General features: G+C 41.6%; 1 protein-coding gene across 1 annotated transcript in view; it reads right to left on the bottom strand.

Moving 5' to 3' along the window:
- Nucleotides 1-15,672, bottom strand: part of arfgef3 (ARFGEF family member 3) — an 87,239-nt gene extending 71,567 nt beyond the window's left edge. Inside the window, exons 1-3 of the mRNA XM_056292082.1 lie at nt 15,473-15,672; nt 14,139-14,190; nt 1,522-1,603 (exon numbers count right to left, since the gene is read on the bottom strand). Coding sequence (XP_056148057.1) covers nt 1,522-1,603; nt 14,139-14,190; nt 15,473-15,557 — 219 coding nt within the window. The 5' untranslated portion in view covers nt 15,558-15,672. The remainder of the gene's footprint in view (nt 1-1,521; nt 1,604-14,138; nt 14,191-15,472) is intronic.
- Nucleotides 15,673-18,252: the final 2,580 nt, after the last annotated feature.

The following is an 18,252-nucleotide window of genomic DNA, read 5'->3' as shown; positions in this document are numbered from 1 at the left end:
ACCACTTTATGAAGTTCAAAATCCGTTTTCCTTAAGTGGAATTAAAGAAATATTAGGGGATGGGATTTTTAACCCAAACTCCATCATTTTCCAATAGTGATACATCTACTTAGAAACACAAAACCTTTAGGTTGTCCTGATCATGCCCTTTCTAGTTCGGCAAAATGATTTGGATAAAAATATATATTATAATCACACCCTAATGGCTCCTGCTGAAACGCGTACACGTCAGCCATGCTTCAAATAAAGGCTTTTAACTTTTGCAACACTGGAACTCCTTCGTTTCACTTTTGTATATGTCCCTAACCCTTGACACCAAAGATACATTTTTTTGCTGAGTGTTTTTTACTTTTTTCCAAGTTTTCTACCTTGAATATTTATAAAGTGGGACTGCATTCCAGTTTATCTGTTTTTAAACACTGTGCATATGAATGACATGACAGTCATGAACATGAAGGAGTCTTTATGAATGTTTATGACTGTTGTCATTGAGTTTCATCTGGTCAGTTATGTCATTTTAAATTCAAAGTTGACATTGTTTGGGATGCCTTTTTTGTAGCAACCCAATTGGGACTGAGTTGCTCGATTCAATATATTTCGTGTGTCTGTAGCTGGAAAACAGACATCTCAAACAATGTCAACTTTGCATTAAAAATTACATAATTGACCGAATGACACTTAATGACAACGGTCATAAACATCCATTAAAACTCCTTTGTTTTATATGTTGTTGCCATATTTTGTTCTTATTTCTATTTCTTATTTTATCTTTATTTCTATTTGTTTCTGTTTCTATTTTCTTATCTTGTATCTTGTTAGTTATTAGAGCGTGAGTGTCTGCAATAGAACCCAATTTCCCCTCGGGGATGAATAAAGGATTCTTATTCTGATTCCTTCATGTTCATGACAGGTGTCATGTCATCCCTTCAAATAAAGTGTTACCAAATATTTATATCATAAGTCTGGTAGGAGAGATTTCTTTTCCGTAAAATGTTTATTTCAGCACTGTAAAAAAAAAAACAAATTGGTGGTGAAAAATGAGATGGTGCTAAGTAGAACCTGCTCTTTGAATAAAAAGTATGCAACTTCATTTGAAGAAGAAAAACACAGAAGCAGAAAAATACTCAATGCCTGCAGGGATTGAGTACAAGGACGGGAGACATCCAGGACAAGTCAGTAATCCATTGCAGTGCCAGCACACACAGTGATTTATACCATTCACACCGATGAGCCACCAAGTAGTCTTCAATTCACCTAACATGCACGCAGATGACCTGTCAGAGGAAACCCACGCAAACACAGGGAAAATATGCAAAGGTCACACAGAAAGACCACGGCCCAACTCAGACGCAACAGTGCCAACTATTGAGCCACCGTGTCAGCCCTGTAATAGTAACAGCAGTGATAGTGGTAGTATTGGTAATGGTGGTAATGGTAGCATTAGTAGTAGTAGTAGTAGTGGTCAGAGTATTATTTAGCCAGTATTGAATTAATCATACAGCCGCTGTACAGCCCCAGTACCTGCATGCCAGCGAGTGCCGTCTGTCCCAGTTTGGTGTTCTTCGACTCCAGAGCCATCTGTAGTGGCAGCAGACAACGCTCTCTAAGAATACACAACCAAAGAAAAACACTGGTTACAACAAAACACGGGATGCCGTTACATTTATCTTTTCAATCAGACTTCCATGAGCAGAAATAAGGCAAGGTGTGTGAGCTAACAGGTCTGGAGGTGCAAAATTTGAGGTCTGCTCACAATTGGCCTCATTTATCGATCTGCTCATAACAAAAGTGTATACATTTACACGTTACATATATACAACCTAAATTCAGAATTATAGATTTCACTAGAAGAACCCCGCTACAATGTAGCGGTTTGGTTATCCACCTGTCTAAATCTCCCTCCTCTTCATCCTGCCAGCTAACCGCCTTCCCCCTGCCCCTAACCCCCCCCCCACTCCAACTCCCTCCCCCCAAATGCTCAGAATCATCTGAAATGCCGAGAAAAGTGGGTTTTAGCCATTTTTAGAAAATGCATATTTTGCATAATTATGCATAATAATTATAATTATTTTAATTTTCTGCTATTTTTCTGGTCCTCTCTGGAACAATACCTACCACCTCACAAAAAAATTAGGATCATAAGTGCATTTTTGCAAAAATGCATATATTTTGCATAATGCCAAAACATTTCCCAGTCCCAGAAATTTTTTTATGAAAAAATCAAAGATGCTCAGAATCATCTGAAATGCAGAGAAAAGTGTTTTTTAGCCATTTTTAGAAAAATGCATATTTTGCATATTTATGCATAATTATGCATAATTTTAATTTTCTGAGATTTTTCCCTTACTCTCTGGAACAATACCTACCACCTCCAAAAAGAATTAGGATCATAAGTGCTTTAGTTTTTGGTCCCGTTATCTACACTAACTAACACACACACACTAACACCACACACACATTACGAAAATATATGAGTAGATATGGGCGTCTGGATAGCGTAGCCGTCTATTCCGTTGCCTACCAACATGGGGATCACTGGTTCAAATCCCCGTGTTACCTCCTATTTGGTCGGGCATCCCTACAGACACAATTGGCTGTGTCTGCAGGTGGGAAGTCGGATATGGGTATGTGTTCTGGTCGCTGCACTAGCACCTCCTCTGGTTGGCCTGTTTGGGGGGGAGGGGGAACTGGGAGAAATAGCACATGCTACATCCCCCTGGTGAAACTCCTCACCGTCAGGTGACAAGAAGCGGCTGGCAACTCCACATGCATCGGAGGAGGCATGTGGTAGTCTGGAGCCCTCCCCGGATCGACAGAGGGGGTGGAGCAGTGACCGGAAAAGCCCGGAGAGTGGGGTAATTGGCCAGGTATACTTGGGGAAGAAAAAAAAGAGAATTATAGATTTCATTTGTATTAATGTTAGCATGTTGATAAGTACCAATTACTCGTAATTAAAAAGCACAATCATGACACAACTGATTACCACAAAGAGAAGCCCATAAATCCTCATACAAGGTGAAGACAGGAGGCTCCTAACCCAACAGAACGGCAAAATTTTGACGTTGTATTTAACCATGTACAATCTCAATATACATTTCAACCAACAGTGTTAACAGTGGCGTTACCAAAGCAGGCAAACGAAAAAAATATTTTCAAAACAAATAAGAATGAATGTAGATAGAGGATAGGAGGGTTATTTTAACACTTTGCCATTGAGTAAAATTTTCAGCGAACCAGTCTGAGATTGGTGAGCAATGATGGAAAGGAAATAAACTGAGTCAAGAGTTGCTTTGCTGCAGTGCCTCCTGCTGTGACATTTCATCGACCAGCGAGGCGCAAAGAGCTCTCGTCACGATGCCGTACTGGTGTCTGGTATCTACGTCTCTCTCCCTATCTCTCCCTCTCTCTCTCTCACTCTCATGAAGTCAGTTCATCCTGAGTCTTACTAACAGACTTAGTTGAAGTTGGTTTGCCCTGAAGGGGCCACTGGTATTTTAGCGAAACATCCACCAAAACCTCATCCCTGCTCTCCCCGGTTATCCCGAGTTTTCAGCTCTAATGAACCATGTTCCCTCTTCCTCCAGTCTCCTTTGACTTTCCTCTCTCTCTCTCTCTCTCTGTCTCCCCTCAGTTTAGTCTTTTGGCCCGGTTTCTTTGGAAAAAGGAAAAAGGAAAATTTTTTTTGGGAAAAGCAAAAAAGAGAACTGGCTGGTAGACTGCCGAGTTTCTCTCCCATATTATTTAATATACTCACACACTAGAATAAAATGATTCAATTTTGAAAAAAAAAAGTTTTCCTTTGTGATGTTGCTGAAATATTATTTATTTCATCAGCCAAAGATATTTTATAAAATTTCTAGCAAACCTGACTCTTTGCGCAAAAATTACTACTCAAATATCCATCCATCCATTATCCGAACTGCTTATCCTGCTCCCAGGGTTACGGGGATGCTGGAGCCTATCCCAGCAGTCATTGGGCGACAGGCGGGGAGACACCCTGGACAGGCCGCCAGGCCATCACAAGACTGCTCAAATAGATAGAATAAAACCAGTTTCGTCACCAAACCGCAAAGAAAGAAAGTACAGCTTTCTTTGTAGCTGTGTGTAATCTCTCTCTCATATTACTGGTAGCTGAGTGACTCGCCATGCCAGGCTGGGTCAATTGTACCTCATGTACCACCTCAGGCTGTTCTGAGCTCTGACAACCAGACTGATTCAACTGGACTACAAGCAGCCACAGCTGAAAGGTCTATTCACCTGTGTAAAGCTTTTTTTTCCTCCCAAATTGTGTCTTTAGGGATGCCCGACCAAGCCAGAGGTAACATGGGGATTCGGACCGACGATCCCCGTGTTGGTAGGCAATGGAGTAGACTTATTACGCCACCCAGATGCCCACCTGTATAAATCTTCATCAGAATCACAAAACAAAATAAATAACTTGAGTAAATAAAAATCATCTCGCCTTTCATTCTCTTAGAAGAGATATTCAATAATAATAACCAATCCCACAGACAGTGTTGATGAACACTAACACAACTGAATAAATACAATGCATCACACTTCCACAAAACCAAAAATGTATGCAGAATTTAACAACTGCACAAAAAAGAAGTCAGTCAAACTTTATGTATATGGCAAATTCAGAGACAAAAACTACATGTGTTTTACGTGTCAACAGCGTGAAGGTGGGGAAGAAAATGGGCTGCATGCGAAATTTTAAATTATTCATAACTATACCCATACTACTTATACGAGCAGTGGTGTGAAATGAGTATGTAGCATGTTTCCACTGTGTGGTATGCAGATTGTTTGCATACAAGGTGCCCAGATGCACAGTATATTTGCAAGAATTTAAGTCTTGTCATATCTTGCACACACAAAGCTGATGTTACTAGATAGACATGTCCCTTATAATGCATTGCACCTGCATTACATCTGACAACATACATGTAAACGGACTGAATGTTATTTCTCGACTGTTCCCTGCTGACAGGGAAATGACACAGACGACCCATGCAGTTTATACTTATACAGTATATTTCAGTGACACCGACAGAGTTCTACCCCATTACAGTGGGGAGAACAAGTATTTGATACACTGCCGATTTTGCAGGTTTTCCAACTTACAAAGCATGTAGAGGTCTGTAATTTTTATCATAGGTACATTTCAACTGTGAGAGACGGAATCTAAAACAAAAACCCAAAAAATCATATTGTATGATTTTTAAATAATTAATTTGCATTTTATTGCATGAAATAAGTATTTGATCACCTACCAACCAGTAAGAATTCTGGCTCTCACAGACCTGTTAGTTTTTCTTTAAGAAGCCCTCCTGTTCTCCACTCATTACCTGTATTAACTGTACCTGTTTGAACTTGTTACCTGTATAAAAGACACCTGTCCACACACTCAATCAATCAGACTCCAACCTCTCCACAATGGCCAAGACCAGAGAGCTGTCTAAGGACATCAGGGACAAAATTGTAGACCTGCTCAAGGCTGGGATGGGCTACAGGACAATAGGCAAGCAGCTTGGTGAGAAGGCAACAACTGTTGGCGCAATTATTAGAAAATGGAAGAAGTTCAAGATGACGGTCAATCTCCCTCAGTCTGGGGCTCCATGCAAGATCTCACCTCGTGGGGCATCAATGATCATGAGAAAGGTGAGGAATCAGCCCAGAACTACACAGCAGGACCTGGTCAATGACCTGAAGAGAGCTGGGACCACAGTCTCAAAGAAAACCGTTAGTAACACATGACGCCGTCATGGATTAAAATCCTGCAGCGCACGCAAGGTCCCCCTGCTCAAGCCAGCGCATGTCCAGGCCCGTCTGAAGTTTGCCCATGACCATCTGGATGATCCAGAGGAGGAATGGGAAAAAGTCATGTGGTCTGATGAGACCAAAATAGAGCTTTTTGGTATAAACTCCACTCGCCGTGTTTGGAGGAAGAAGGATGAGTACAACCCCAAGAACACCATCCCAACCGTGAAGCATGGAGGTGGAAACATCATTCTTTGGGGATGCTTTTCTGCAAAGGGGACAGGACGACTGCACCGTATTGAGGGGAGGATGGATGGGGCCATGTAGCAGCAACCAGGATGGCTCAGAGAGTGGGGTGATTGGCCAGGTACAATTGGGGAGAAAAATCCCCCAAAAAAAGAAAATATCAAGAGGTACTGGGTCTGGGGCTTTGAATGCAGGTTTTATCTTAGAAGCACTGCACATGCTGCTGGAAATCTCATAGTGAAGGGCAACTCTTTTTTCCAAGGATGGATGCAGGGAACAAACATTCTGAGACCCACTGCGTTCTACAACAAAGACATTACTATCAATAAATAATCTTTTTTTGTGATCAACAATTTTTATTGTTAAAAAACAGGACACAACACACAAACAACAACAACAGGGCAGCACATTAGTAACAACGTTTAAGGACTGAAATAAAGGGAAAAAAATTACAGAAAATAAAAACCGTATCCATAGTAGCTGAGAGTAAGAGACAGACATTGCCAAGGGAAAAACAAATAATAGTTGACTGAAAAGAAAGACAAAAAAACCCCAATAAAACAAAACTATATATTGTATATACAACCATCAATTTCTACTAACTTCCAAAGCTGGCTTGCTCCAGGTCTGATGTTAATGGGTAAGGAGGGGTGCAGGGAGGGGGAGATCCCTTCTTTTAAGGTAGTCTCTTATGGACACAATAAATAATCTTATGATCTCTAATAAAACAACAGAAGTTACTGAATCAGTTATTCATCTGATGTTCAGGCTCTGACAGCATCAACAATTTATGGGGCCCCGACACAGTCCAACGGCCCGCTGTTAATTGCTCCTTGAGAAGCCTCGAGTCTCTTCATTTAAATTAAAAATCCTAAACTTTCAGCTGACATCTCTTTCCTGAGCAAATTACAGGTAGAGGTCAGAGGTGATCAGAGCAGTATTCGCCAACCAAGTGTGTCAAGGGGTATTCAATCCAATTATGTAAGGGTGACTTCAGGGATTTCACACCCTACAGTATGTGTGCTGGGCTCATCAGATGCCTCTTGCTCACTGTCAGGGGAGTGCATTAAGTAGGTGAGATTTTCAAAGACTATAATATGGAAGATTGGAATTGCACATAGTTGGCTAGCTAGTATTGTCTATAATGTACCTATCCCAGGCTCAAAGGAAGCCGAAGCCCTAGCATTACCGATCCAAAGAGCAGCAATGAAAAAGAGGGTGGGTGTGGGTGCATGAGGATCCTCAGGTTGAGACGCCAATTTGGAGAGTTCAGATTTCATTACCTGGAATAATGCTTTCCAGGTAATCGCTTTCCTTCCCGAGTTTCCGTATAATTTCAATCTTGCATTGTATCTGTCCAAATATTTAGGGACTATCAAAATCTTACGTTCCTCCTTTATCCTCCTAACTGATGGTTCAGTTTCTTTTGTTAACTTTCATAAACACAAACAAAAAACAGAAAAGTACTCAAATGTACAACACCCAGAGACAACAGACAAGTCAGTGAACAATTTATGGCATTAGATTAGGCAAAAGAGATAGGCAGAGATAAAATAAAGTTCAAAACAATTAGATCATATTATAATAAAGTCTTGTATGAGTTGACAGAGCTTTCCAAGCCAATATTACACACATTAGGTTTTAATGTGTAATTTTAGTTTAATTTTAAGTTTTGTTTTTTTCCGGCCTGTCAACACTGAATTTTTAGTTTATGTTTAGTTTATTCTTAATTTTATTTTTAGTTTGTTTTTAATTTTTCATGCTGGACTGTAAATACTGTATTTCATAATTCTCATCTCATCATCAGCCGCTTCTCTGGGGTCGGGTCACGGTGGCAGCAAGCTAAGTACGACACTCCAGACGTCCCTTTCCCTAGCTATGCCCTCCTGCTCCTCCTGGGGGATCTCAAGGCGTTCCCAGGCCAGATTTGACATGTAGTCCCTCCAGTGAGTTCTGGGTCTACCCTGGGGTCTCCTCCTAGTTGGACATGCCCAGAAAACCTCCAAAGGAGGGCGCCCAGGAGGCATCCTAATCAGATGCCCGAACCACCTCAACTGGCTCTTTTTGATGCCAAGGAGCAGCGGCTCTACTCCAAGCTCCCTCGGGATGTCCAAGCTCCTCACCCTATCTCTACGGCTGAGCCCAGACACCCTACGGAGGAAATACATTTCAGCTGCTTGTATCCGTGATCTCACCCTTTCGGTCACTACCCAAAGCTCATGACCATAGGTGAGGGTTGGAACAAAGATTGACTGGTAAATTGAGAGCTTTGCCTTCCGGCTCAGCTCCCTCTTCACCACAATTATCCGGTACAACGTCCACATTACTGCTGATGCTGCACCAATCCGCCTGTCAACCTCCCACTCCATCCTACCCTCACTCGTGAACAAGACCCTGAGATACTTGAGCTCCTTCACTTCAGGCAACAACTCATCCCCAACCCGAAGGGAGCAACCCACCATTTTCTGGTAGAAAACCATGGCCTCAGACTTGGAGGTGCTGACTCTCATCCCGGCCATTTCACACTCAGCTGCAAACTGCCCCAGTGTGTGCTGGAGGTTGTGTTCTGATGAAGCCAACAAAACCACATCATCTGCCAAGAGCAGAGATGCAATTCTGAGGTTCCCAAAACAGATACACTCCTCACCTTGGCTGTGCCTTGAGATCCTGTCCATGAATATCACATACAGAATCAGAGACAAGGGACAACCTTGGCAGAGTCCAACACTCACCGAAAATGTGTTTGACTTTGTGCCAAGAATGCGGACACAGCTCTCCCTTTGGATATACAAGGACGGGATGGCTTATAGCAACTGCCCCGGTACCCCATACTCCCGCAGTATCCCCCACAGAGTGCCCTGGGGTACACGGTCGTAAGCCTTCTCCAAGTCCACAAAACACATGTAGACTGGCTGGTCAAACTCTCATGCCTTTCCTCAGCACTTCCGCAAGGGAAAAGAATTGGTCCGTTGTTCCACGGCCAGGACGAAATCCGCATTGTTCCTCCTGGATCTGAGGTTCAACAATTAGTCGGAGCCTCCTTTCCAGCATCCTAGAGTAGACTTTCCCAGGGAAGCTGAGCAGTGTGATGCCCCAATAATTGGAGCACACCCTGCAGTCCCCTTTTTTGTGATATAATTTTATACTGCTAATTATTAGATTTTTATAGTTTGGATTTAAGTTATGTTGTATTCTTTAGCTTTTTTTGAGGTTGAACTGATGCCTAAGCATTTCATTGCCAGCAATACCTGCCACACTGTATTGTGTATTTGACAAATAAAAGAACTCAAACATGAACATGTCAAGGGCTATCCGATTTAAAAAAAATTGTTTTCTGAGCAGCAGTAAAACAACTTCTTTTGTATTAATCTCATTTTAAGATCTGGGTCAACATTAAGAACATACATGGACTGGCAGTATACTGGATTTTAATTAGGCCAGATAAGACTGAATTCACAAGATCCCAAAATATAACAATCACATTACACTTCCAGAACCTATGAAGAAATGTCAAAGGCACATTTGTCCTGCAAATATGTCAGTGAAGAGTGGGCTGCTGTTTCAAATGAAATCTTTTTTAAGGTGCAGCATAAGCTCTGTGGACTGAAGTGAATGAGTTGACCCGCTACACTTCTGGATGTTGAGCTGAGAGTCAACCAAATATCACCCCAATCAGAGATCAAGTGGTGGGGATTCAAGCTCTCCATCCCACGGTGAAATCTGCAGAAGGCTTGTTACAAACCATGTAAATAAGGTCACTGTTAATGTTAGAAACACTATCTCTTGTGGTTTGTGTGGGTTTGGTCCAGTTCAACATTGGATTTAAAGATAACTGAAGTGAAACAAACTCAGATACCCGAGTCCGTTTCACTTCCAAGTTGGGGTCGTTCACATTCACATATGATATTTCAAAATCTTTTGTCACTGCAAACACCTCTGACTGAGTTGGATGTATAGGAAGGAAAGGCGTGTTGTGTTAAATCTCTGACAGTGGTTTTAACCTAAATGCCCAATACGGCTCATTCTACTGTCTGTTGCGAGAGAAACAAGAAACTATGTACAAAAGGCTGACAAGCTACTAGCAAGTAATTGTACCAGTTCGCAAAAAAGTTGATGAAATATGACAATCCACTGTAACGCTATAGCCCTGATAGTGGCTCATGCAGCCAAATTTTATGAAAATATCTGGCTCATCACATCCAATCACAATTTATGTGTTCCCAGTACTGAAAATTACTATAGATTAAATGAACTGCAGGACAGCCTAGTTTTTTTGACTCTGCAGCAATGAACATATCACAATGTGAACTCACATGAATTGTCCACGTACTCTGCAATTGTGTAATGATCTTTCTTTCAGAGACAACCAAAAGAAATTTTTTAGTAAAGTCCCATTGTGACTGTCTGTTTGAATGGCTGGCTCTCACCTCATCCTCGTTAGGTTCTTACAGCATAGCCATATTGTAGGAGCTCAGACAGGGAAGCAAGCAGAGAGGTTCTGCCATCTGCGGGGTGTTGAATGTCAGGCCCTTACACTGAATCTTGAGATTAGCCGAATACAATAGAAAAGACTGTAGACCCACAGTATTCAGCTTTGGTAACCATACTGAAGCTCTTCCTCTTAACCGTAGTGGAACTGTTATACTGGAAGAACAGCAAGGCGGACTAGGCACACATGCCTGGGTTGGCTTAACATGCTTGGTTGGGCACAACAAGTGGCCCTATTCAAACTTCAGCGTTGAGATGTCAAGCGAAATGGGGTAGAAAGCATAAGAACGAGAGGAGAAACATCCATCCTGGTGTGAATACTTCAGCTGACTGTTTTAGGAAACAGTAAGGATGGAGCTGCCCTTTATTTTTACTCTCCGTTTTCCCATTTTTAGTGTATGCAGCTTTAGATAATATACATATTTTTTTCCTTTACTTTTTGGCTCATGTACTTTGTCTTCCACATTCAACAAAGTTTTGTTCATTTTGGCCTATTTTGGTCATATATATATAAATATATATATATGGCCCTTGAAACCTTTTTTTCTTTACACCCTGCGGTGACCATAAAGGACAGGGAAAAAGAGAGCTATAAAGTTGATGCTTCCCCCTAACTTCAAGACCAGAGTACATCTAGATCAAAAGAAAAGAAAAAAGCTATAAAGTAAATGTTATCTGGGTCAGAAAACTAATGCAATAATACAAAATATTTTTCAAAATATATTCAATTGCACAAAATATATTGCTTTTTTTTAAGTGACTTTAAGCAGTTGCTTGCAGCTACAAGGTGAATAATGAGAAGATTGCTGCTTGAAGTTACTTTCTTCACACCTAAAGTTAAGTTTAATATTTGCATTATCATCTCAGAAATTATTTGCTTATTCAAATCATTCAACTTACGCAGGGAAGGCAAAGTAAGTATGAAGAGAAAAAGAAAAGTCAATTTAGATGGAGATGAATTTCAGTATTCATGTACTTTATATGTATTCCCTAAGGGGCAGTATAAACACACTCTGATACTTTGAAAGGGAAGTAAATAGTGGCTCTATTATGTAATATTCAAAATATACAGCATTCACATTGAGAATATTGCACTGAGCAAAATATTACAATATTATTTTCAAATAAAGTTTATGCATGTACCATGTATTCATTATACATATTCAATATACATGCTTCTGAGTATTAAAATATATTTTGCATTAGTGAATGTCTTATTACAGTTATGTCAAGAGTGTGTTGCCAGTGAAGACAGTGTTAGACAGAGTGATGAGTATAAAGCTGGAAATCGAAGATGTGATGTTGAACGTTATCAGTGCATATGCCCTGCAAGTTGGGTGCGAGATGGAAGAGAAAGAGGAATTCTGGAGTAAGTTGAATGAAGTAGTGGAGAGTGTACCCAACCCAAAGAGGAGAGAGTGGCGATTGGAGCAGACTTCAATGGGCATGTTGATGAAGGGAATGGAGGTGATGGGTAGGTATGGCGTCAAAGAGAGGAATGTGGAAGGACAGATGGTGGTGGATTTTGTGAAAAGGATGGAAATGGCTGTGGTGAATATGTATTTCAAGTAGAGGGAGGAACACAGGGTGACATGTAAGAGTAGAGGAAGGTGCACACAGGTGGACTATATCTTATGCAGGATCTGCAATCTGAAAGAGATTGGAGACTGCAAGGTGGTGACAGGGGAGAACATAGCTAGGCAGCATCGGATGGTGGTCTGTAGGATGACTTTGCAGTTAAAGAAGAGGAAAAGAGTGAAAGCAGAGTCAAGGAAAAAATGGTGGAAGTTGAAGAAGGAAAACTTGTCTGGAGTTCAGGGAGGAGTTAAGACAGGCACTGGGTGGTAGTGAAGAGTTGCCGAACGGTTGGGCAACTACTGCAGAAATAGTGAGGGAGACAGCAAGGAAGGTACTTGGTGTGTCATCTGGACAGAGGAAGGAAGACAAGGAGACTTGGTGATGGAATGGGAAGTATAGGGAAGCATGTGGAAGAAGAAGTTGGTAAAGAAGAAGTGGAAGTCAGAGAGATGAAGAAAGTAGACAGAAGTACAAGGAAATGTGGTATATGTGGTACGGCAAAGAGAGAGGTGGCGAAGGCAAAGGAAAAGGCATATGGTGAGCTTTGTGAGAGGTTGGACACTAAGGAAGGAGAAAAGGACTTGTACCGATTGGCTAGACAGAGGGAGTGAGTTGGGAAGGATGTGCAGCAGGTTAGGGTGATGAAGGATATTGATGGAAATGTGCTGACAAGTGAGGAGAGAGTTGAGAAGGTGGAAGGAGTACTTTGAGGGGCTGATGAATGAAGAAAATGAGAGAGAGAAGGTTGAATGATGTGGGGATAGTGAATACGGAAGTATGGTGGATTAGCAAGGAGGAAGTAAGGGCAGCTAAGGAGGATGAACAGTGGAAAGGCAGTTGGTCCAGATGACATACCTGTGGAGGCATGGAGATGTTTAGGAGAGATGGCAGTGGAGCTCTTAACTAGATTGTTTACCATAATCTTGGAAAGTGAGAGGATGCCTGAGGAGTGGAGAAGAAGTATACCGGTACCGATTTTCAAGAAAAAGGGCGATGTGCAGAACTGTAGCAACTACAGAGGTATAAAGTTGATCAGCCACAGCATGAAGATATGGGAAAGAGTAATAGAAGCTAGGTTAAGAGGAGAGGTGACGATTAGTGAGCAGAAGTATGGTTTCATGCAAGGAAAGAGCACCACAGATGCGATGTTTGCTTTGAGTGTTGATGAAGTATGGAGAAGGTCAGAAGGAGTTACATTGCGTCTTTGTGGATTTAGAGAAAGCATATGAGGGCATTGTGACAGTGTGAGATGTGCAATAGGAGTGACAGATGGGCTCAAGGTTGAGGTGAAATTACATGAAGGATCGGCTTCAAGCCCTTTTTTGCAATAGCATTTTTTAAGAAATAATTTTTAAAAAATCCCTGTCTCCTTAGGGGAAAAGGGGGATTAACAAGGATTCTGTTTTTTCATGCTCATTATCTTAATCTCAACTCGAGTTTTCCACCTCATGCAATCCATAAAAAAAAAATTGCACTTTTTTAATTGTTGTTTTTATTTTGGCATTTTATTCCTCTTTTTTTTTAATCCTTGAACTTCAAAACTCACAACAGAATATCTTAAGCATCAAGACACAATTATCAATTAAAGTCAGAATGGTAATACCCTGACAGGCTGAGAAAACACGTAAATAATGAATGACATGTATAAGTGACAGTGTGTGTGGGCCCTGTGATGGACGGGTGACCTGTCCAGGGTGTCTCCCTGCTTTCTGCCAAGCCCTTGCTCAGATAGACTACATTCCCCAACCCTTAGTGTAAATAGTCCTCTAACCTGTACTTAATCAGGGATGCTGGGCTTAAGCACACAAAGGGTTTCTTTCCTCCTGCCATCGCCCAACTCGCGTGTATTCAGGGATATGTTATTTGCTAAAACTGACCATTCCTCTCGTAAATTTTCCCGATGAAGGCTGCTGAGCCCGTGCCGAAACTGCTGGAGGTCGAAATGATGAATTTACCTTTTGCATTTGAACCTTATAACCTAACTTTTGGAGGTGACCACAATAGAAATGGAAAAATTAAAACAGTGGAGAATGAAATGGAAATGAGGCAGCCGTTTGTCTTACCGAAGTTGAGAGGTAGAAATCTTTGCCGATCCATTCTGAGACTCGAGGGTTTCTGTGAAATAATGGAAGAAAGAGGAAAGTCAGCCAACATCAGTCAGTGGTGGCCTTTGCCTCTGGGTTCTTCTAACGTGGTGTGAGTGTGTGTGTGTGTGTGTAGGATCTCATTACTTGATGATCATAAGGGTTAGGTATCATTAGGCATTTATTAATATTAGCATGAATGTACCTCACTTAACATAACATGAATGTACCTCACAACAGTATGTACCTCACTTAATAATATCACTTAATATCATGTCATGTCATGGTACACAAAATTTTAATTATTGCTGTTAATTGTCAAATATCAACCACACCATCACATTTGATAAATATAAACTTTTTAACCAGACATCAACATAATATGCACAATAGAAGCATGCTGAATAATGCACTGGGAACATATACAGTGCCTTACAGCTTTGAAGCAGTGTAATCATTGGCTGACATGGGCTCTTCACAGTTTTTCTGTAGAAAGATCAGCCCTTTATGGTTGACTGGGCGACCTCTCTTGGATTATTGCATTACCCGTTGTGGAAAATGTCTTATAAATGTTCATGCAACCTGTAGCATCGACAAGAAGCACAGTTAGTACAGACTTATCGACCAGGTTGGTGCCTCCTACTATGGTACAGGTACCTTAAAGGCATCAGTACCGATTCCTAATATCGGATCAGTCATCAGTAACAGACGGAGCAAGTGCCACCCTATCTAAACGCTGTTGGACCTGCACTTCTACACAGTCCTTTGGGTTTGGACCGGGGGGAACAAAACGACAGCATAGCCAGGCAAGTTTAATTCCCGGTATACCAGCTAGGGTCCTGCCCAAATCTAAAATTCTGGGTCACCTACATCTGAACAGTGATACAAAGGGGGATGCGATCAAGTTATGAATTGCGTTATCGTGCATATTAATTTCAAGCTGTCGCAAACACTTGCCTGCCCCCTTACCTCCCTCTGTTGACACTAAGCCAAAACCCACCGAGTGCGCTCCGTCTACAGACTGTGCCTGGAGGGTTTAAACGCATTTTGGGCCCCGTGGCGCTGGGACACACTCGCATCCACAGACGTACATAGAAAATTAGCCAAATATCAACCACTAGGATGCACAACATTATCCTGGCACGCTTCCACACTGCGTTTTGCGGTATTTCACCCAAACCACCGCGAATGCAAGCGAAACGGCAGCTGTCACGGGCAGCAGCAGGAATTGCATACCACAACCCCTGCGCGGCGTCCTCGCGCGCTGGTTTTCCCCTCCACCCCGCAAGCCAGCCTGGAGACAGGTGACTTACCGCAAGCGTAGACACAAGCGTCACGAATCGCTTTGTATTTGTGTCCGGAGGCTTCCTTTTGTAGCTTTCGCAGGAGCTCATCCATGGTCGGTCTTCTAGGATCAGCTGTGGCAGAAAGAGACGGCTTTACGTGAGGGGTTCCCGGTGTTTTCAGGGTAAAAGCCTCCTCCTCTGGACCCCACAACGACGATGAATCACTCTCCCAGGCAGCAAGTGATGTCAGGCGGGCGTCAATTCTGTAATGATGGAAGTCGGAAGCGCTTCGTGTGCGGTCGTAAAAAATACAACGCCACTGCGAGTCAGAAAGCCCCTTTGTAAACCACCTTCCTCTAAAATTCAGCAAGTTTTTTTTTAATAATTAAAAGGGTGTTTTTTTTTGTTTCCTTGTCGTTCTTCAATTGTTTTTCAACCCAACACCTGTTCTGAAATCCACTCCAGCAGTTACTTTTAGTTCTCACGGTGTCCAGATTCGTTTCATTACATCCCCCTTGTTCATACTACCAGTCATACATTCAGTATGGAGTCGTAAGGAGGCCGTTTAGACGGATTATATCCGACCTGGCAACGCCGTATTTACGCTGATTCCTTGCGGGAACTCTAAAAATCGAGGCACCGGATATTTTGGAAAAACTGGAATGGACTGCATCCGCAGGCGTAAACCAGAGATCCTGGACGAATAGAGATGGGATTTCTACAGAAAAAGAACAACTAACTTTTTTTTTTAAAACTTGACATGTACGCCACGCCAAACGATGCATCTTGTTAAAATCCACTGTGACATTCTGAGGGAAAAGCTGAGCGCAAGAAAAAAGCACACGTCTAACAAATATATAAATAGGATAAATAAAATTAAAAAATGACTTATAAAAATGCGACTGCTTTATTCTGCGAGGATATTTACGTGTTTCATCAGATTGAGATGCGAGATATTGCAAAAGATGGTTGTATTTTCACATATTTTGCTTTATGTATTAGATCATTTGAATTTATAACACTATAAATTCTTGTTCTTTACTTAAAATACCAAAGAATACTTTCGCTGTTGTTAAAGGCTCTACATGAATCATGTTAGCCAGTCTGAAACGTAATCCCAGAAGTCTTTAACATGATTACATTCGAAGGAAGGACAGCGTGAGTCCGGTAAATATAAATGCAATGCCAAATAGCGCCACAGGGTGGCTCCTCCTGTTTGCTTTGTTGTGACGCACTAGAGTAGCGCCTTTCTCTGTGCTGCTTCGAGCGGCGTTCACAATAACGAGCTCTCAGCGTAGCAGGTTAGTGCGGATTATACTTTTATGTGTTACTGCTCATGTATGATGGGTGAACATGAGCCGTGGAGACCTGGCATTGTATGGTCGATGTATGTACTACAGAATAAAGTAGCAGTGTGGAAATCCCCGTTGACTCTGAGCTAATCCCGGGGCTCTTGCTAACTAGCCGCATGCTGCTGGCTCTCTCCGCCTACACCAGCCGCACGTTACAAGTGGTTGCAGTGTCACTTTTGCAGAAACAATATCAGTTTTCTCAAAATCAAAACTCTTGTCTTGAGAATTCCCCTGAGGAGTTGATGTCATTGATACGTTTGAAAGGGATTTCTTGGATTGGACAAGGTTTATCGCAATTGACCCATGTGGTCGAATAGGTGACAGCTCACGCGTCCTTCTCAAACCACTCTTTCACAAACAAGGACTTGTTTTGGTAAAGGACGTGTCCATCGCTACATATTGATATATCATGGGAGATCACATGGTTTTTATAAATCGTTTACCGGTAATGACTTGTTGATGAAAAGGGGACGGTTGGATGGACAACATAGCTGCAGTGAAATCATGAGCTAGCCCTCCAAACTTTTCAAAGACCCCTTAAGGAATATAATTCCAGAGGCTCCAAACATCCCATGAATGAGCTCATCAAATTCAGTGCTTGCAATCAAAATGAATTGTTTTAAGACCAGCCTCTTTATAATTCTTAATCACCTGTTTTTGATATAATGTGTTTTATTGTTCCATGTGTAATTCAAGTTGAACTTGTGAATAGTTTCAATTGAATTCCTTGAGAAAGTTAAAGAATGTGCTGAATTAGTACATCTAGAAACGTACTCCATTATGGACACACAAAAAAGAAAATCTTCCAAATATAGAAATATCTCACTGTAGCCATTGATTTAGTTTGGCTTTCGTCAATTCTGTTTATGTTTCTTCTTTCACCTATGTTTGTGATAATACCCATGTATTTCACAGTAGACTTGATAGGTGTGCCGTGTATGTCCTGCATGTGGCAGTCTTGCACAACCATCAATTCACATTTCCCTTGATTTAATTTCACACCAGGCTTTGGCATATTTACCAACCTCGAGACCTCAGCAAAAGTGATATTTTCCAAATCAAAGCTAGAGAAGACTTTTTCCTGCATTCTGTAGAGTATGAAAATAACAAAACAATAAGCCCAGGGCAACTTCCATTTTCTTTAAACACTTAAATTTCATCATTATATCATGACCTCTTCAGTCTAAACTGACTGCAGGTATCTCCAGGCTGAGACTGAAGGGGTCACTTCGATGAGTGATGAAACGTTTCTCTCAATAAAGGTTGTGTCCAGGTGAACTGATTCAACCCTCTGTGATTTTCTTACCTGGATTATTGAGCATGCATGAAGACCCCTTAAGAAGAATGTTTCCGCATCATGGGGGACATTCTGCTCTGAGAAGCATTCCTTTGAGTGACATCTGTGTTGATGCTACCTGGGCTCCTCTTTACCTGGTTTCACCGAGTCAACTTGGC

The sequence above is a fragment of the Lampris incognitus genome, chromosome 13, assembly GCF_029633865.1.
Source record: "Lampris incognitus isolate fLamInc1 chromosome 13, fLamInc1.hap2, whole genome shotgun sequence".
NCBI classification, from domain to species: domain Eukaryota; kingdom Metazoa; phylum Chordata; class Actinopteri; order Lampriformes; family Lampridae; genus Lampris; species Lampris incognitus.
The sequence above is the reverse complement of the archived record's forward strand: the minus strand, read 5'-3'. Positions and strand labels throughout refer to the sequence as shown.